The sequence below is a fragment of the Paramisgurnus dabryanus genome, chromosome 11 (assembly GCF_030506205.2).
Source record: "Paramisgurnus dabryanus chromosome 11, PD_genome_1.1, whole genome shotgun sequence".
Lineage (NCBI taxonomy): Eukaryota > Metazoa > Chordata > Actinopteri > Cypriniformes > Cobitidae > Paramisgurnus > Paramisgurnus dabryanus.
Genome location: NC_133347.1, coordinates 4,515,200 through 4,534,020, shown reverse-complemented (window position 1 = coordinate 4,534,020; position 18,821 = coordinate 4,515,200). Strand labels below are relative to the sequence as shown.

The 18,821-nt window shown below is 39.1% G+C and overlaps 1 protein-coding gene across 4 annotated transcripts in view; it reads right to left on the bottom strand.

Annotated features, from left to right (window-relative positions):
• Positions 1–1,235: 1,235 nt before the first annotated feature.
• Positions 1,236–18,821, bottom strand: part of igsf9b (immunoglobulin superfamily, member 9b) — a 54,043-nt gene continuing 36,457 nt past the window's right edge. Inside the window, exons 4-22 of one of the 4 annotated variants that reach the window (XM_065248240.1) lie at positions 15,863–16,009; positions 13,703–13,854; positions 13,405–13,525; positions 13,059–13,200; positions 11,495–11,640; positions 9,895–10,037; positions 9,676–9,816; positions 9,479–9,595; positions 9,231–9,381; positions 9,020–9,131; positions 8,728–8,903; positions 7,608–7,849; positions 7,442–7,526; positions 7,019–7,189; positions 6,672–6,708; positions 3,206–6,526; positions 2,893–3,056; positions 2,548–2,745; positions 1,236–2,385 (exon numbers count right to left, since the gene is read on the bottom strand). In XM_065248240.1, coding sequence (XP_065104312.1) covers positions 2,561–2,745; positions 2,893–3,056; positions 3,206–6,526; positions 6,672–6,708; positions 7,019–7,189; positions 7,442–7,526; positions 7,608–7,849; positions 8,728–8,903; positions 9,020–9,131; positions 9,231–9,381; positions 9,479–9,595; positions 9,676–9,816; positions 9,895–10,037; positions 11,495–11,640; positions 13,059–13,200; positions 13,405–13,525; positions 13,703–13,854; positions 15,863–16,009 — 5,753 coding nt within the window. In that variant the 3' untranslated portion in view covers positions 1,236–2,385; positions 2,548–2,560. Of the gene's footprint in view, positions 2,386–2,547; positions 2,746–2,892; positions 6,527–6,671; positions 6,709–7,018; positions 7,190–7,441; positions 7,527–7,607; positions 7,850–8,727; positions 8,904–9,019; positions 9,132–9,230; positions 9,382–9,478; positions 9,596–9,675; positions 9,817–9,894; positions 10,038–11,494; positions 11,641–13,058; positions 13,201–13,404; positions 13,526–13,702; positions 13,855–15,862; positions 16,010–18,821 lie in introns of those variants that run through there. The other 3 variants (XM_065248242.1, XM_065248241.1, XM_073816200.1) reach the window with 3 other exon arrangements.

Here is an 18,821-nt window from a genome sequence, read left to right as displayed (position 1 = left end):
GACAGAAGGCTTTCAGACGTAACTTTAGGTTGACCTGAACCTGCTATTTGTGGGCATACAGAGAGTAAATAAAGAAAAGCATGCAATGCAACCTGTATGTGTGATTTCAATAGTGGGCTATGAATTTTAAAGGGGCCGTAGAATGGAAAGCTGTATTTACCTAGGCATAGATGAATAATAAGAGCTATGTATATGGTAATGACATATAATGAGCCCCAAACACGATTGTTTCCTCTTTCTTATGTAAACCTTGTGCATGCAAAAGACAGCTGGAAAACACATTAATCCCAACAACATAACACAGAGTGTGATGGTACAGTCGAGATATACGCACCTAACATTAAATTAAGTACAATGTTGTTACATTGCTAAAACAAAGTTGTGACTGCTGAGTTAGCGCTGTATGCTAACGTTTAGCCTTAAGTTCTACTATTGACTTTAAAGTTACATTTTGCAGGTCCATACTGAGAAAAAAAAACTCAGAAACGTCCATTAACAATCTCCAAATAATTGATTATTTCTCAAATTCTGTATTTTCATCTAATACAGACTCAAACATAAGATCTGAGCTCAACATTATTATTCATGACCCTTTCAAATAAGATAATAATAGACCATTTCATTCTGAAGGCAAATCATAGGGTTGAAAATTGTCATGTAAAACCATCTCTGGATAATTTTTGCACTTAATAAAGCCACATACCTTCTATATAGATATCAGAGAAAAATGTAAAGCTGCAGTGTGTAAATTTTTGCGGCATCTCTTGGTGCGGTTGCGCATTGCGCATCAGTCCACTGCTCCCCCCACGGTTTTAAAAAGCATAGAGAAGCTACATTAGCTGCCACTGGACAAACATGTCATCGTCGGAGACAACTTAGTAAAAACACTTTGTCCGTTAAGGGCTTCTGTAGAAACATGGCGGCACAAAATGGCGACTTTCATGTAAGGGGACCCTCGGTGTATGTAGATAAAAACGTCTCATTCTAAGGTAATAAACACATAACGGTGCCTTACGAAAGGTCTTTATACACCCCTGATCATATAGTTTTGTATAATATTTTGCATTTATGTCAAGAGATCCTTCTAAAAATTACACACTGCACCTTTAAGAGATTATTTCAATGCATTCTTTGGTTCTTTGTAAAGGTTTGTTTGAGAAGTTTGTGCACGAAAAATGATTAGATGAATGATGATATGCAAAACAACCGGGACTCGCATACAAACTTGAGTGTGCAAAAGTTTTTATTTTATTTTTTACATTCTGACTTTCATCATTTGCAAGTTTCTAGTTACATCTTTAGTGATTTTGCAATTGTTCACTGTGTCTTGCCCAAAGAAGTAGAGGTTTTGGCCATAAAAGCATGCACTTGCATGCTATTTGTGAAAATATGGCATTTCAATTACTGAACAATAACCTTTTAATTGCCATTAAAGTAAAATTACTGAACCTAAATGTATGAGCCTGATAAAAAAACTAATTTACAAGAAATCATGTCTGACACACTTAAAGCGTTTTGCATCGGACTCTTCACTTTATTTTACAATCATATAAAAATGAGTAACAACATAAAAAATGCAACAGATATAAAACACTTCTTACAAAACTGTATAATTCTTTCTCAAATGTCGAAAAACATGTATTACAAAAATTTACAGTGACATCTTAAATATAAGATACTGTAGATAAATGTTTTCTTAAAACATTCATAAAAATCTGAAAAAGAAACCTAAAAATCGACAATATGTACAACACAAAGAACACATCTTGTCAAGAACGACTGTGTACATTAATGTAAAGATCATTTGTTTCAGCCATGTTTTAAATACTTCACTTTCATATACAGTAAGAATTTGGTAAGTAAAAACTGAGCAGATTTAGTTTCATGAGGAGAAACAATGAATGTGTTCAAATATGAACACAGTAAACAGAACTGCATGTATTCATTTACATGTCAGATATGTCAACAATATATTAGAGTTGTTTGAAATATGAACAGTTTTGTTGCTTGCTGTATTGGATTGTCAAAGCCAACTATGCTGTTGTTTTGGTTTGGTTATTTTCCAGAGTCCGTTAACATTGACAAATAATAACATTAATACTTAACGTGTAGGTTGTTTCTTTTTTAGAAACCTACACAACATGTATTCATAGCTAGTAGTCTGGACAGTATTAAAGACGTACAGGTTAATACAAACATTAACAAATGACAGATACAAAACTTCAGCCCGTATAAACATTTCAAGTTTAGCAAAACCATTAGGAAGTGAATGGACCTTTAGGCAGATGACTGTGCATCAAAGCGTCTCAATGCTATTAAGTCGGAATGCTTGGATCTCTCAGAATTTCTGTGGTTTGTACTTTAATACATCTTCTTGAGGATGCTCTAAAAAGAAAAAGAAAGCTTGTAGGTTAGTGACCTACTGGTGAAAAGTGTGAGTTTAAATATCAAGTTTGCAACAGAACGAGTGACTGATATCAAACATTAGGGTGAACTCTTTCTTTAACAGATTATTTTAGGTCAAAGGACTGAAGGGAGGTAACGGACCGGGCTAAAGTTGTCAGAGAAGTGCAGAACTGGAATCGGAGTCTGGGTCAGGGGGGATGCAGGGGTCTTGGGATTCCTGGGCTCTGCGGTACTCCTGAAACTCCTGACGCAGGGCATTGAAGCGAGCGTCGCTGAGGGAGCGATTATACCGCCGCTGTGGAGGCTGGGATACTAAGGGAAGGCTGATGGAATGTAGGCCTAAGTTGAGACAGGAAAAGAGTGCAAGGAGCGAGTAAGGAAGAAGAGGAGAGATGAGGAGGAGTGCCAAATATGGGAAAAGTTCATGCAATACATAATTTGGTGATTAAATAAAAAGGCGAAAGAGCTGAAGGATCAAGTACTTACGTTTACTCTGGTTGTCCTGGAGGCCAGCTGTGGAAGGGGGCAGATCTTCCCTCAATTCCCTGCCTGCCCCCCCAAAGCCCATCTTCGTGGCCTCCAGGATAGAGGGATCCACAGAGTATTCCACAGCATCCCATTCGTAACTCTCATCTACAGAGGTATTTCTTCTACACACACACACACACATATACACAATGCACAGTGAGATTTACAAAAAATGGTATGAACACACGACAGACAAAACAAGACAATGGGAACTATCCTACTTAATCTAAGCTGAGATCTTGCCTCAGATGTGTTTGTGCATCAGCTTCACCTTTTGGATTTCTGCTCTCGAAGGTCTGAGTCTGCCCTGTGTCTCTCACTCTCCTCAGTGGTCTCTGGTGAGCTTAGTAAGGTTGGCGTAATTGAGAGAGACTGGCGTAGGTGTCCATATGGGCCCACACTACCCCTTCCACTGCTCTGGCTGGCGTAACTGGTTCTACCCCCTTCGCCCCTTATATCCCTGCCCTCTGTCTCTGTACAAACCCTGCCTGCACTCACCCCCTTGTCGACCTCTCTTGGAAGGTGCTGCTCTCGTAGGGGAAAAGCTGTTTGATATGGTGAGGGCCAGCTGTAACCCCTGGGAAGGAAAGGCCTTTGAAGACCCCTTCTGGGTTCTGTGGGATGCAGATAGTTCCCCCTGGCCACCGGTCTGGGTGGGCAAAATGGTCGAGGAGGGTCTTGAGGGATATACTTATGTTGAACTGACCTAAGTGTCTCCTGATAGGACAGAGGCCACCTGGAGATGTTTGGAAAGATGGCTGGCTGTCGACGTGGATCTAACTCCCGTCTGGAAGAAAGGGATGGTTCCATGAATCTTGGAGGAAAGGGCACTGGCCCTCGCCATAATGGGCCTGACATGGGATAGTAACGTGCAGGGGTATGACCCAAACTACACGATTTAACCCTTACATTTGGATGTAGAAACTCATCTCTGTAGCAGGTCTCTGAGATATAAGGTCTTGGATTTTCATGATGTTCCCATCGAGGGAAACCTATACTAATGGACTTCTTGAGAAAAGGACGAGGCTGCCCAACTTGAGATAGGGTCCGGCATGGACCAATGCTAAGTGACTTCTTCATTAAAGGCATGGGAGCTTGACATATCCGTGAGGATATCCTGTTTCTCTCACCCTGAGGTCTGTGAGGTTGTTCAGATGTAGAGTCTGAACTTTTTTCAGCATATTTAGGACTGGAAACTATTGCTACCATACTTTTAGCCGTGTTTATTAATGTCTCTGCTGGACTACGTTTACTACATTCCTGTCTTGGAGACCCTAATGTCTTCAGAGAAAGTAAAGGCTCAGAACTTTCTTTATTCAGTTTATGTGAAGACAAACCTTTACGGCTTACCTCTAAAGTGCCTGCTTTAGCATGTGAATGTCCTGCTTGTAATTGTGTGCAGGGTTCAGAATTTAAAATACTACCAGGTTTAGAATGTCCCATTGGAATTGTTTGGGTGCTAGGCTCATAAACATCTGCATTGTGATGACTAATGGTGTTGGTGTGGTGTTCATCATGTTTATCCCAAATTTTGGGTACAACATCTGGTTCATCTCCAAACAGTTTCCCTGTTTCTGGTTGTTCACTGGGCTCAATGGTTTCTGAAGGCTCAGTCACTTCTTCAGGATCATCTACGCTCATTTCAATGAAACCTGGAAGACTCAAATATTCCAGGATATTACTGGTTTGGATGGGGGACATCCTGGCTGGTTGGGGAGCAACTTTGACTTTCATTGTTTCAGACATTCTAGAGAAATTTGACCTGTCACTTTCAACCTCATTTTCAAACAGGGTCAAGGGAGATATCCGACTCTCACTGAAAACACATTTGTCACTCTTTCGGGATCGAGCCCTGATACCCTCCCTTTCTTGCTCATTGTATTGCAACAGGGAGCTGGGTTCATCATTCACCACCATGTTTCTTTTTGCTCCTACTTTTAGATGATCGTAAGGCAATGTAGAGCAACCTGAGGGAGTATGGCTAAGACTGACTCTTTGTTCATTTCTTACATCCTCCGTGTCAGTAAGGTCAGAGTAATATGGGCCATGGCTAGGGTCTTCATTTTGCCCTGCCATTACATGGTGCAACTTTGGTGGTTGAAGACTCAGTGGAGATGATGAGCCACATGCTGGAACATCGGTTACCATTTTCTTCTCTTGCATGCAATCATCCTCAGCTAAAGTCCTGTTGGGTAGGTCTTGGTCTCTTTTTAGGGATCTTTCAGAGCATCTAGTCTGAGCTCTGCTCAGGTCAGTTCTAATGGGAGAGAGACTATTCCTGTTAAAAGGCCGAAGGGAAAGAGAGGTGAACAGGGTGGCTGGTGAACATGTGATGTCTGCTTCCACAGAGTCTTCTTCTTTGGGAGTATCTTTATGAGGTCTGTGAGGATACAGGCAGCGAGGAGTGTTTCCTTCTGAAAGGCTCTGCACTGGCACCAAACTGGTAGGGGAAGTCACAGGACTTATGTCCCATTGAATGTATAAGGGAGATGATTGGAGTAACCTCTCCATAGGACTGCTGGTGTTGCCGAAATAACAGCCCCTCCTATAATCTGGGACATGTTGTGCCAAGCTGCTGGGTCGTGTTTTTTGCCGTAAATGGATCTTTTGATGCTTCCAAATGGGATCCTCAGACTCAGCACCTGTCCATTTTCTTAAAGGGCTTACCGATTTAGCCCGCCTCTGTTCTTTCTCATGTACCTGTGCCCTTCGGCTGGTTGTGTAGTGCTCTAGCTCCCTTTCCATTTCTTCACGCTCCTTCACTAGCCTCAGGCATTTGCTTAAGTTGTCTCTCTCTTGTTCTCCATCAAGCTGAGAAATCATAGTGCTGGGCTCTGTAAGCTGGCTGTCTCCACCAATAGGCTTGTATCCTGCCTGATAAAACAGCCTCTCTTTCTCCAAGGCCCGGGCTTTCCTGGTTAAGCTTGGGAATATGTCATCCTTATGGCCGACACTCCGGTATTTTCTCAGTGAGTCACTGACTCTCTTTTCGCTGGGGTCAGAATAAAAGCTGGCCCCCTCCAGCAAAGCCTCAGAGAAACCCTGTTCATCATCTGAATAAAAGCAGCCATGGCGGGATAAGTTTCGGGCCATTGCCTTGACCCTTCCAGGGGACTGAGGGGGTCTCTCTTGGTCTGGAGGAACCAGTGTCAATGCTGAAGACTTCTCTCTCTGTCCAATCCTCTCCGAACTTACAGAATTTGATTCGTTGGATCCACAGTTACTGCCTTCAATATGGGCTCTAGCAGGGGATTGTGTGAATTCTTTTTCGAGGTTTTTGTTGATGCGAGTTGGACTAGAGTTTTTAAGGGATGGTTGAATAATAAAGCGGCCATCAGGACCTCTGGATATGGATTCAATGGCAGATGTGGATGATGGAGAGCCCCCAAAGTGGCTCTCAAATTGAGTGTAGCATGGAGTTGGAGATGGTGAGGAAAGAAGCTGCTTTTTCTGATCCTGGTCCTCACTGCGGCTGCCCTTATTAAAGGAGGAGCGGTTTGAACGATCGGAAGAAGATGAGCTAGGAAAGAAATTTAGAGGGCACAACTTGAATTTCAGCACACTGTCCGGGCTGTCAGAAGGTGAGCCAACTCTGAAAAGTGGAAAAATGAGAAAACAATAACAGATAAAGATTATAATGTGAAAGAAATATGGCTATCAATTGAAATGCCGACTGTAGTACAGTAACAAAGATGAAGCATAGGTGTGACACATGCATAGCAAAAATGAACACTTACTGCGGAGACAGACTCTTCTGGAAGGCAGGGGGGATATCTGAAACGTGGGGAGGGTGCAAAGTTCATATCATGCCACAGACAATGAATCAAAAGATGATGAACAGAGATGCCATGCATGACAAAACCACTGACAGTTAAAAACAAAATGTCAATGTTTAGTTGTATTAGTCTTTGATGCATTACATGTCTTTATGATTATAGCCATAGATAATGCATGTTCAGTATGTTTGGGCACTTTAGCAGCATGCTAAAAACATCTAACAGCATTTTAAAGAATGTATTTTCGGTTCATATAAAAATTTCATATTTAAATACACGGCATGTTTTTGGCTTATCATTGCTTTTACCATCTTTCCTCTTCCTTCGCCTTTGCTCTTTTCTTTTGTTCCTAACACAAACTGTCACCAGAGAGAGGATTATGGCAACAAACAGAAAACACACGCCTCCAATCACACCAGCCAGCAGGGGCTCAGGAACAGAGGCCAGCAGATTGGGTGGAGCTGGATACATCTCCATACCTGAAAGCCACAGATAACACAAATAAACATGTGCAATGTGTCAACCATCAGATTGAATGAATGCAAAACTGTTGTGTGATATGACTGTCAAAGCAAATCACTATACATAAAAAATGTTTAATGTACAATTAAATAGAGAAAGATTTTGGAGTCATGATATTTTGTGCCAGGCATCTCTGGGATGACCAAAAAAGTATTAATCTTCTTTAGACATATGCCTGTTCTTTCTTATGACTTTTGATTTAGCCTCACCTTTAGTGGAGATGAAAATCGATTCACTGGGCACACCGATCAGCTTGTCTCTGCGAGATAAAAGACGAAGCTCATAGTTTGAGTCCTATAAAGGAAATTGCAAACATTAGGGGCATTCCACACCTGACTATCATTTAATACTTCACAAACTCTTTAAACATTTTACCTTCGCCAGTCCCTGTACGATCAATTCTGTCGCATTGACAGCGATCGTTTCGTACAGACTGAGCCACTCCCCTTTTTCTCGCCTTGCCTGAAGGACAATGGCGGTGATTGGTGGAGACACTTCAGCAGCTGGCAACCACTGCAGTATAATCCCCACTGACGTTCGATTGGCTGACAGTGATGTGGGAGGGGGCAACGTTACAACGGAGGTCATCCCAGTGGGAGGAGCATCTGCAGGAGCTGCTGCAATTTAAAAACATACATATCAAACTTGAGGTAACACAACTGGGTGATCTTATTGTATTGGCATTAACTAACATTAACAATGCATTGTCATGGTTATGCGTCAGGACAAAACTTAACTTCCGGTCTCTATGTTTAATGGTCTCACTAGTGGCTAAACTGAACTCTGGACCAAATACCTCATCAAAAATAACAAATGTTTTGGTTTCCTAAAGACAAGAGAAGATGGTGATCATGGATCACCGCTATGTGAAGGAAGGTTTGTCAGCCGATCTGTAGTTAACGTTGTATACATTATGTAGTACACATTTTACACAGTAACAATAGGGGACGTGCACACCAAAGCTTTCACGCCGGCTGGCATATGTTTTCAATGGTTTTTAATGGAAGCGCAGCGTTTTTCAAAAAAGCCAGCAGCTGGCACTTTTTTCTGTGCTGAAAGTGGGCACTCGGTGGATTTTCCACGTTCAGCGCTGAACACCGAGAGTTGAAAAATATTCAACTTTGGGTGAAAAGCTCAGCTCGTCAATGTCAGCTCTCACACGGCCATCCAATCACAGTGGAGGAGGGGCGGGACATATATCAAAACAACCATTGGCACATCGAACAACGACTGATAAAAAAGCAGAAGTATCAACCAAAGTGCTCAGCTGAAGAAAGCTGACAGTTGGCTGAAATAAAGCTGTCCGCCGGGCGTTTTCAGCCACGTAAAAAAGCTTTAGTGTGCATGCCCCCTTAGCTCAGTGTAGTTTTTGCTGCGTATTGGGAATGATTTGAACTAATGTAATCTACTTTGTTTATTTTGCTTGTTATCAGAAATATACTACCATGTATGTGATATGAAACTGATATAAAAAAATGCATGAAAAGGTGCTGACCCAGTGTCCTGATAGTGACCATCTCACTGAAAGGGCCAGAGCCCAGTTTGTTTTGGGGAAGAACACTGAACTGGTAACTAGTGTTAGATTGCAGTCCTGTCACCAGCATTGAAGCTTTAGACGTTGGTACAGGGATTGATGCCCATTCATGTTTCCTTCGTACAGTGGCCTTCACCCTGATAGAAAAAATGTAAAACGCAATAAATGATCAGCATAGTATCAAAGCAGCAGTCGTTTTTGCATACTACACTCAATTCAATTTTACTGTCGTATTGAATTTGAGTTGACTGACCACACAGTGAATTTCTGTGTGTAACCTCCATCAAAGCCCGGCTCCCAGGACACGTTGACCTGATTTATCCCCGGATCCACAGACACAGATGTAACAGCATGTGGACTTGTGCCTAAAACCACAGGCAGAGATAGGGAACGGTAGGTGAATCCCATGATATATTAGATCTATTATAAAAAAAAAACAGTTCCCTTATATTGTTTGCTCTCACCTAGCACTAAAACTGTAGTTGTAACGCTGCCAGTGGCCACACGGTTGGTGGCAAGGCACTCCCAGTCCCCCTGATGATCCTTAGTGAGCGGACTCAGGACCAGAGAGCCATTGGATAAGACCGTAAATGGTGAACGAGGGGCGGGGCCAACCTACAGCAGATGATAAAGCATAAACACTATCTATGAGAAAAGTATTCATTGTGTCGCCTTGTGTTTCAATAGGAAATGCAAATATCCACATTCTCACCTTTCTCCATGTGATGTTAGGGGCGGGGTCTCCCTGAGACTGACAGGGTATCATCAGTTCCCTGCCAACTTCCTGCAGGTACTCGGCACGGGGCGAGACACGAAACGATGGTGGGTCCTGTGGATTCAAGTAAATTCATAAATAATGAATTCCAGTGTATTCTGTATAAAATAAGGTGGATATGATGTGTCACGTACCTCCAGGATAACTTTGGTGGGTTCTGATTGGCCCATCGTACCGTAGCTGTTATAGGCTGTGCAGGAGTACACGCCCACTGCATCGTCATTGGCTGCGGCTATAAACACAGAACCCTCAGAGTTCACCATCCACCCTGGATACTGAAGATGAAGAAAATAGTTATTATTTCAAGAAATGAAACAGCATGCTATTATATGATATTAACATTCATGATGTACCTGCTCTAGGTCTAAAGAGGCTCCATCTTTGGTCCAGTTAACATACATCATAGGCGGCTCAGCTTGAACCGGGCATGTGATGGTTCCTCCCATCCCCGCGGGGAGATACGTCTCACGGGGCATCCGTATCACTCGTGCGGGATCTTTAAGAGACAATGAATCAGGCTGTTACTGTATTTCAAAACAGTTCACCTATTTTAAAAGATTTAGGCCAAGATTTACTAACAGCTTGTGGTTAAATAAAAGAATGTCGAGATTTATTAAAGACACGCAGTGGATAATCAGCGCTGAAAAGGTGTTTTTTGCGGCTGACCTTATTGCATATGCATTTCTAGGACTTTTCCTTTTAGACACAAATTTTATGGTAGGAGAGTTTTTTAATTATTCAACGCAATTTACTAAATGTTTGCACGTATGATATTACTGTTATTTAAAGGGGTCATATTATGAGATTTTTTTAAAGATGTAAAATAAATATTTGGTGTCCCCAGAGTTCTTATTTGAAGTTTTAGCTCAAAATACTCCACAAATAATTTATTATAGCATGTTAAAATTGTCACTTTGTAGGCCTGAGCAAAAGCGTGCCATTTTTGAGTGTGTCATTTAAAATGCAAATGAGCGGATTAAATGCAAACACTGATCACAATGATGCTGGTTTGTTGTAATTAAAACTCAATTGTACTGTCAATTATTTTTTCTTTCTCACTGCATTAAATTGCAGTGTCGTGGTTGGATAGTGCAGATTACGGGGCAGTTTTATTGTAATTCGCCTTGCTACCTACATCACAAAACAGGCGAAATCTGAACGACCACATTTTTCACATGCTTGCAGAAAATGACTTACCCAAACAAAGTTAATGGGTTGATATTTTTCACGTTTTCTAGGTTGAGAGAAGCACTGGGGACCCAATTATAGCACTTAAACATGGAAAAAGTCAGATTTTCACACTATGACCATTTTAACCCCCCAAAAAGCATGTCTTAAATCATTTTGTGCTGAAAATTGCTTCAGTTGTAGCTGACGGGGGAGGATTTGCAGAGATCAGAAAGTGCACGGTACAAGGTAGAGTTTTTTTTTAACACTTAACAGTTTATTTGGAATGCCAGATTGTTTGCCAAGCCATATTATTTTTTATTTGCTAAAGGAAATAAAAGAGGAGTCATTAGGAGAAGTCACACAATACCAGGCATTTCAAAACGTCTTGTAAACCTTCTTTTCAGTGTACAGTACTATAGCTTTATTATATGTATTATATTCACACCCCGAAATTTTAGTTTTAATGTGAGTGGTGCTGAACTCAAGTGCATCAGGCGTTAGTAGATCACTCGCACCTGAGGAGCATCAGCTCTGCTTATTTGTGACCCTGAACTAATTTGCGCTGCTGTTGGTTCTAATGGAAATCAGCTGTTGCACCTGTGTTATTTAATTTGCATTTTTTTTTTTGTAAATAACCTGCAGATATTACCACTCCCATCTGTGCTTTTTTGAAATTGCGCTCTTACGCTAATTAATTTGCCCCGTTTAGTAAATCTGGCCATTGGACTTTAATATTTATGATGTTGAACTATCAATCTTGTAACACATATGCAATGTACTCACGTTTAACTTTGAGGTAGGCTGAAGCAGAGGGTGGAGTCATGAGACCGTTGGAAGGTGTGCAGGTATAATTCCCAGAATCCTCAGGGATCAGACCCGAAATGAGCAGGGTCCCGTCTACCTGAATTTTTATCCGTGATTTCAAAGTTCTATAAACACAAACAAGCGACCATTAACACAGATAAATGACATAAGTCTGTGATTAAAAAAAACTTTTTGTAATAAAACATTTTAATTTGTGCTTTAAATATGCCAGATAAGCTTTTCTATTAAGGACTTATGAGCTCATAACTTATATAATAATTGATATAAAATTCATAATTTTGATTTATTCTGGGTTATCATATGCTTGTTGTGTAAAAGTTGTCAGTTTTCAGGGTTTATTTATGTGTTTGATAAAGTTTATTTTTTATTTTTTTTAATGCATGTTTACTAAACATTATTACATAAAAGAAAGCATACAACATTACATAACATATATAACAGGGGGAGACACATAACAGACCTTACTAAATAAACATACATAGCTTACACAGAGGAAAAAAAGAAAGAAAAAAAATATAATAATAAAGAAAAAAAAGTTTTCAGGGTTTACTCAATGCACAATGCAAATGTATTTGCGGGTGACTTTGGAAATCCACTGATATACGATTTTATAAATAATATATTTACATTTAATTCACAAATATATTACACATGCCTGAAATGTAAAACAAGGTGGGTATTTAGCTTAACAAAATGAAGAAAAATATTTAATAACTGCGGTTGCGGTCATTGTTTGTTGTACTGTATAAGCTTTTTTGGCAACTAAAATTTTATGTAACAATTAAAATTAAATCTAGAAAAATTTCAAGTTTAAAATACACTATTTGTTTTCCGCTCAAAATAAATAATAAAAAATGTATTATTTTTTCATGGATGTTATTTTTTGAACAATTTGTTTATTGAGATTTAACAAATTCTCCCAGTATATTTCAAAAATATTTTAAATGAAATAGTTAGATCTCTTTTAACATAATAACAATAAATAACATGACAATAAAGGAAATACACTAAATATCATAAAAAAAAAAGGCACAGGTCAATACAAATATCAAATTAAGAAGAGTTGAAAGTAGTTGAAAATAGTCAACCAGAAAGCAAATATAAAAAGGGGTAACTTGGGAAAAAAAACAGTAATTGGCTAAATGATTACTAATATAATGTGGGTGTAAATACGTTAAGAATCAAGATATTTTGTCTCTTTCAACTTCACCCATTACATTACTAAAATATGAGTTTGAGATAAAAGATATAAAGGGTTTTTCATGGATGTTATTTAAAAAATATCTTTTGAACGATTGTTTGAATGAAAAATGATTTGAACGATAAAAACTTTTGTTTAGGGTATTTGAACGACTATTCTCGCACATCTCTACTCCTCTCCATTAGCCTACAATAACCCGTATTTGATGGATGTTTAACTCTTTAATTACCAACTAGTATATTGACAGTACTAATTTACTATCACCAAGGTTTATAGGTCAGTTAAGATAACCCGTGAATCTTGTAACAGCAGGAGACTTACTCGATGTGATAGACATTTTGATCTTGTTTCCACCACTCATACGTGAGGTTAGAAGGATACGCCTCTGCTTGACACTGCAGAATTGCATCTTGGGACATGTTCATGGTGGTGTCTTCAGGGGCAATGATGATAACTGGAGGACCTGTTTGAAAATATGGAAGAAGTCTGAATATAACTAGCAATGATTTGCATTTGAAATTGCATTTTTGCATTTGCAAACTCGCAACAGAAATCAAAATGAACTGCAATGCGCCAGTGGAACCAAAAGGGGGCAGCATTTGCTCGTTTCATCTCAAATTGCAACCCTATGGTCAGTTCTTATGCCAAGACATAATGGTTCACTGACCTTTGACCTGTAGCTGGGTGGTGTGGGTAAGGTTTCCTTCAGTGTTGGACACATGACACTTGTACATTCCAGCCGTTTCTCTTGTTACCTTACTTAAAGACAAGGTTTCATTGAATACCTGCTGGAGGAAGTGAATGTTTAAGAGGTGCATGAGATATTCAGGATCAAACTGAGGAAAACCTTTTTGCAAACTACATAATTTAATGTGGGACTTGATTTATAGTAAAATCACACAAAGATTTAAATCAAATTCACAAATTTTGTTGACTTTATATTGACTTTTAAGTGTCTCATTTACCTGAACTGCATCATAGTCCTCTGCAGTACGATCATCTTTCCTCCAGGTGATGGTGGGTTTGGGGTTTCCATGAGCATCACAGCGAAGAGTGAGAGATTCACCCAACATGACCTCCAAAAGAGCAGGTGGTGTCTTTATGAACACTGGAGGAGCTATGAACAGACATAATAACCATTAAAACCATTCAAAGTCCAAACTGGCAGATTAAAACCTGATAATCGTATGTTTGTAAAACTATTTATTATATCCAATCTATGATCATTTTATCAAATATATTTAGTCAGAAAAGTGATGACATCATGGATTTCTGCTGGCTAACATCAGAGCTTTCAGTGCTTATTAGCTTTCTCATGTAATTGAGTGATTATGGACATCAATGATGCAAAACGAAGAGAACAAAGGATGTGATTTTCTCATGACCCTGTCAACACAAAGACATGTTTGACTGCACACAGTGACAGCTTACAAAACCGGTGAAAGCAGACACTGTGCATATAATGGGCGTTAAACGGAGTACTGAAGAGACTCGGGCTGAGAGAGTGACATTGTGTCCTCACTTCTGATCACTTATACGCACCACAGTAACACTAAAAGCCAGCCTGATACATTCACAATATTCACACACCAGTGAAGAAAGTGTGTTTGCATGTCAATAAGAGCGTGTATGTGTGAGTCCTCTAGCTGTGTGAGAGAAAGTCCAGTGTGGGCAGATGTGAAAAAAAGGCTTTTTTGGTTCATATCTGGTTGACAAAATAAAATTAAGTTTTAAAGTGATTTGTTAGGATGATCTGTGTTTGATGCAGGTCTACTAGAAAGGTGTGGTGAGATGCAAATCATCACTCAATAAAAGTTCAAAAGTTAATAACAGACATTGACTAAACTAAAGCTAAGCCACACAAACACATTTCCCAGCATCCCTTGAACAGTTTGACTGAATCCAAACCAATTAAAATAGACAAATTCTTTAAGTTTTAAAGAAGATTGGTATCATTTATATGCCACTAGTGGCATACATAATGTTTTCAAGATGTTTTATATTTGCCAAAAGTTGTGATTTCACAGAAAACCATCTTTAGTCTGAAGAAATTGCGCAATCCTTTTTTATTTTTGCATGTAAACAACATAAAACATAATTTTATAAAATATATATAATAATAAACACGCATATTATCTTTCTATGGAGTCTAATTGTGCAATGAGAATCATTTTTTATTTTTATTTTAGCGGCATCTAGTGGTGAGACTGTGAATTGCAACCAACGGCTCATGGTGCGTTCACACCAGACGCGTAAGAGGCGGCAAGCGCGAGTGATTTACATGTTAAGTCAATGCAAAGATGCGAATAGGCATCCTGCGGCGCGGTTAGCGCGAAATGTGTGGCACGGAATGGCACATTCCGCGCAAATTGAGCTTGAAAAATCTGAATTTTGGCGGATTTTCGAGTTACATCAACCAATCAGGAGCTTGCCCTAGCAGTGACGTGATGAAAGGAAGCGAGCGGAGGCAGAAAAAACAACAACAATGGAGGACAAAATTTATCGCTACACGAGACATCTTCGTACATTTACAGGAATTAAAAGGATCTTGTTTGGGGCGTTTACTCAATTTGAGCTATATAAGCCCCTCCCAAGACGCGAATTTATGCGTGAATATCTCAAATGACTAGAATTTCACGCACGAATGAAGCAAGTAAACTCAAAATGTTCAAGCGTCCAACTACGTGCGAGCGAATAGTGCGTTTTGCTGCCTCTTCTGCATTTGGTGTGAACGCACAGTCAGTCCACAGCTCACCACTCCCCTTTCGAAATGCATAGAGAAGCTACGGTAGCTGCCACAGGACAAACATGTCATCGTCTGAGACAACGTAGTGAGGAAATGCGCTCTGTAGAGCAGTTTGTCCATTTAGGGCTACTGTAGAAACATGGCAGCAACTTCCATGTAAGAGGACCCGCGGTGTATGTAGATAAAAACGGCTCATTCTAAGGTAATAAAAACAATACAGTTCATTATGTAAGGTCTTTATACATCACTGATAATATAGTTCTGTTAAGAGATCCTTCTAAGTGTTACACCATGCACCTTTAACACACAAATACTGTATGCCTTTTTATAACGTTACCTAAAGTCTTTTAAAACAAAGCAATAAAATATCTCATCATACCTGAGATGGAAAGGAAGGTCCAGGTGCCGTTCTGGAACTCATCGGTGGTTTTGTCCAGCAGAAGAATCCGACATTCAAACCAGCCTTCATCATCCAGAGTTAATTTATCCACCAGCAGCGATGCACCACGGGTCAGAGACACGCGACCTGCCCCAAAACAGATCACAGTGTTATTATTCAACAGCACTTTACAAAAACAGTGTACACGTCTGCATGATTAAGACTAAATTAATTACACACAGTAAATAAAACAAAATTAATATTTAATGCATAACTCAGTAGAAATGTGTTATGCTTAAAATTGTTAATATTTGGGGGGTCTTTATATACCTGAAACAACCAGCACAAACAATCACATCCAAATGAGACATCTATAGCCATGCCACAAACCACTGAGGAATTTAATACGGTAATACTAAATTTGGCATAGGTAACAGTTTTGAACTCTTGTATCAGACGTCTGAGGGAACGAAGTTTCACAATAACATTACAAACAATAAAACTTCTAGGTTATAGTTAATTCATAACCTTTAACCCAACAAAATCTAGAAATAAAACTGTGACAGTTTCTTGCTCATGCAAATGTTTCCACTAAAATGTTACGAGAGTTGGTATCCAGGGCAGTGTTATGCGGTTGCCAAGTTGCTTTGATTGGTTGTTTAGATGATGCTGTGTGGTTGCTAGGGTGTTCTGGATGGGTGCCTACAGGCCAAAGTCAACAAACCCACCTCTATGACAGTCTGGTCTCTAATACACTGTCAGAAAAAACGCACATACATGGTCACTGGGGCAGCACACTTTCAAAAAGTATACATTTGCACCAAAAGAGTTCATAATAGTACCCCTGAGGTACATTTTGGTACATTTCCCAAACTAAATGGTACACATACTGCAAAAAAATGATTTTCAAGAAAACATTTCTTATTTTTGTCTTGTTTTCAGTAAAAATATCAAAAAATTCTTAAATGAAGATGCTTTTTCTTGTTGAGCAAAACAACCCAAGAAAATAAGTATAGTTTTTAGACCAAAAATATCACATTTAAGTGATTTTGTGTATAAAACAAGCAATAAAAATCTTCCAATAGGGTAAGCAAAAAAATCTTGAACATTTTTTTAAAACACTAAATTCATGCACAAAATCACTTAAATTTGATATTTTTGGTCTAAAAACTAGACTTATTTTCTTGGGTCGTTTTGCACATCAACAAAAAGCATTTTAATTTAAGAATTTTAGATATTTTTACTGAAAACAAAACAAAAATACTAAGATTTTTTTTCTTGAAAATTATTTTTTTGCAGTGCATTAGGACCTTTTATTAAGGACGACAGCGTATATGTATCGTATATGTCAGTGGTTTTCAAACTGGGGGCCAGGGCCCCCACGGGGTCCGCGAGATGGTGCCAGGGGGGCCCCAGTTTTATGACATTTTATAAAATACATTAATTTATCATGAATTCTGTGTAATTAAACCTCAAAAATAATAAGCCAACTAACCAACAGCACTACTAGGAATAATTTAATATGTTTTGTTCAATTAAAATATTACATTTTAAAACGTTTTTTATCATAAATTTACTTTCGGGGGGCCGCAAAAAAATGCACTGTACACAAGGGGGGCCGCACACTGAAAAAGTTTGGGAACCACTGGTATATGTGACCCTGGACCACAAAACCAGGCGCATGGGTATATTTGTAGCAATAGCCAACAACTTTTGTATGAGTCAAAATTCAAAATTTCATTAAGATATTAAAGGAGTAGTCCACTTTAACTCTTTCACCGCCAGCGTTTTTAAAAAAAGTTGCCAGCCAGCGCCAGCGTTTTTCATGATTTTCACCAAAGTTTAATGCCTTCCAGAAAATGTTCTTCTTTAAATATATAAACATACAATATACCAAATGAAAGAACAGACCCTCTGCTTTCAAACAAAAAAAACCGTTTCATCCTACCTTTAGTGGTTCTTTTGCAATCAGCTTTTGAATATGGGTAGGTTTTTGCAAAAACACCATATTTTGAGCAAAAAGCAGAAATAATTCCATTTTTATGACGGACTTTTCATAGAGATCCGATTCAGAGCGATCTTTAAAACAGACACGGACATGCAGCAGCTTGGCATAGGGCAATACTTCCGGTTTTAAAAAGTTGCGGAAGGGCGCCACCTGGTGGATAATAGCGGTATTGCGGAAAGACGGAATATCTCGTCATTGGCGGGGAAGCGTTTTCTCTTAATTGACGAGAAATCTCGTCAATGGCGGGGAAAGAGTTAAAGATGGGGTCCATTGACTTTTCATAGTAGGACAAAAATATACTATGGTAAGTCAATGGGCCCCATCTATAAAGTGGACTACTCCTTTAAGTAATGTTAATGTTTTGTACATTTAAAAAAAATATATTTTCCTACCGTAAGTATATAAAATGTATTTATTATTTGTTATATGTGTTGTGCTAATGACTTCATGTGGACAACTTTAAAGGCGATTTTCTCAATATTTTGATTTCTTTGCACCTTCAGATTCCAAATTTTCAAATAGTTGTGTATCAGCCAAATATTGGCATATCCTAACAAACACAAACATCAATAAAAAACGTATTTATTCAGCTTTGATGTATAAATCTCAATTAAAAAAGCCCCTTATGACTGGTTTTGTAGTCCAGGATCACAATTGGCTTTCAATTCTCTAACGGCGAGTAAGGGCATCAGTAAAAGTGATGTTTTCTTTAGCAAAAAAGATCATGAATGTGTTAAAATCTCTTCTATCGGAGCCACCTGCTGTTGTTTATGATGGAAAGAAGAACTTCACAGAGATCTCTCTGCGTGTCATTGCAATTGCACAAAAATAAAAAACAAACCTCTCTGGCTAAGTAAAGAGTTACTGAAATATGACATAGGAACGCAAACACATTCACAGACAGACAGACAGACAGACAGACAGACACTCCAGCACTTGAATGAGTTATGT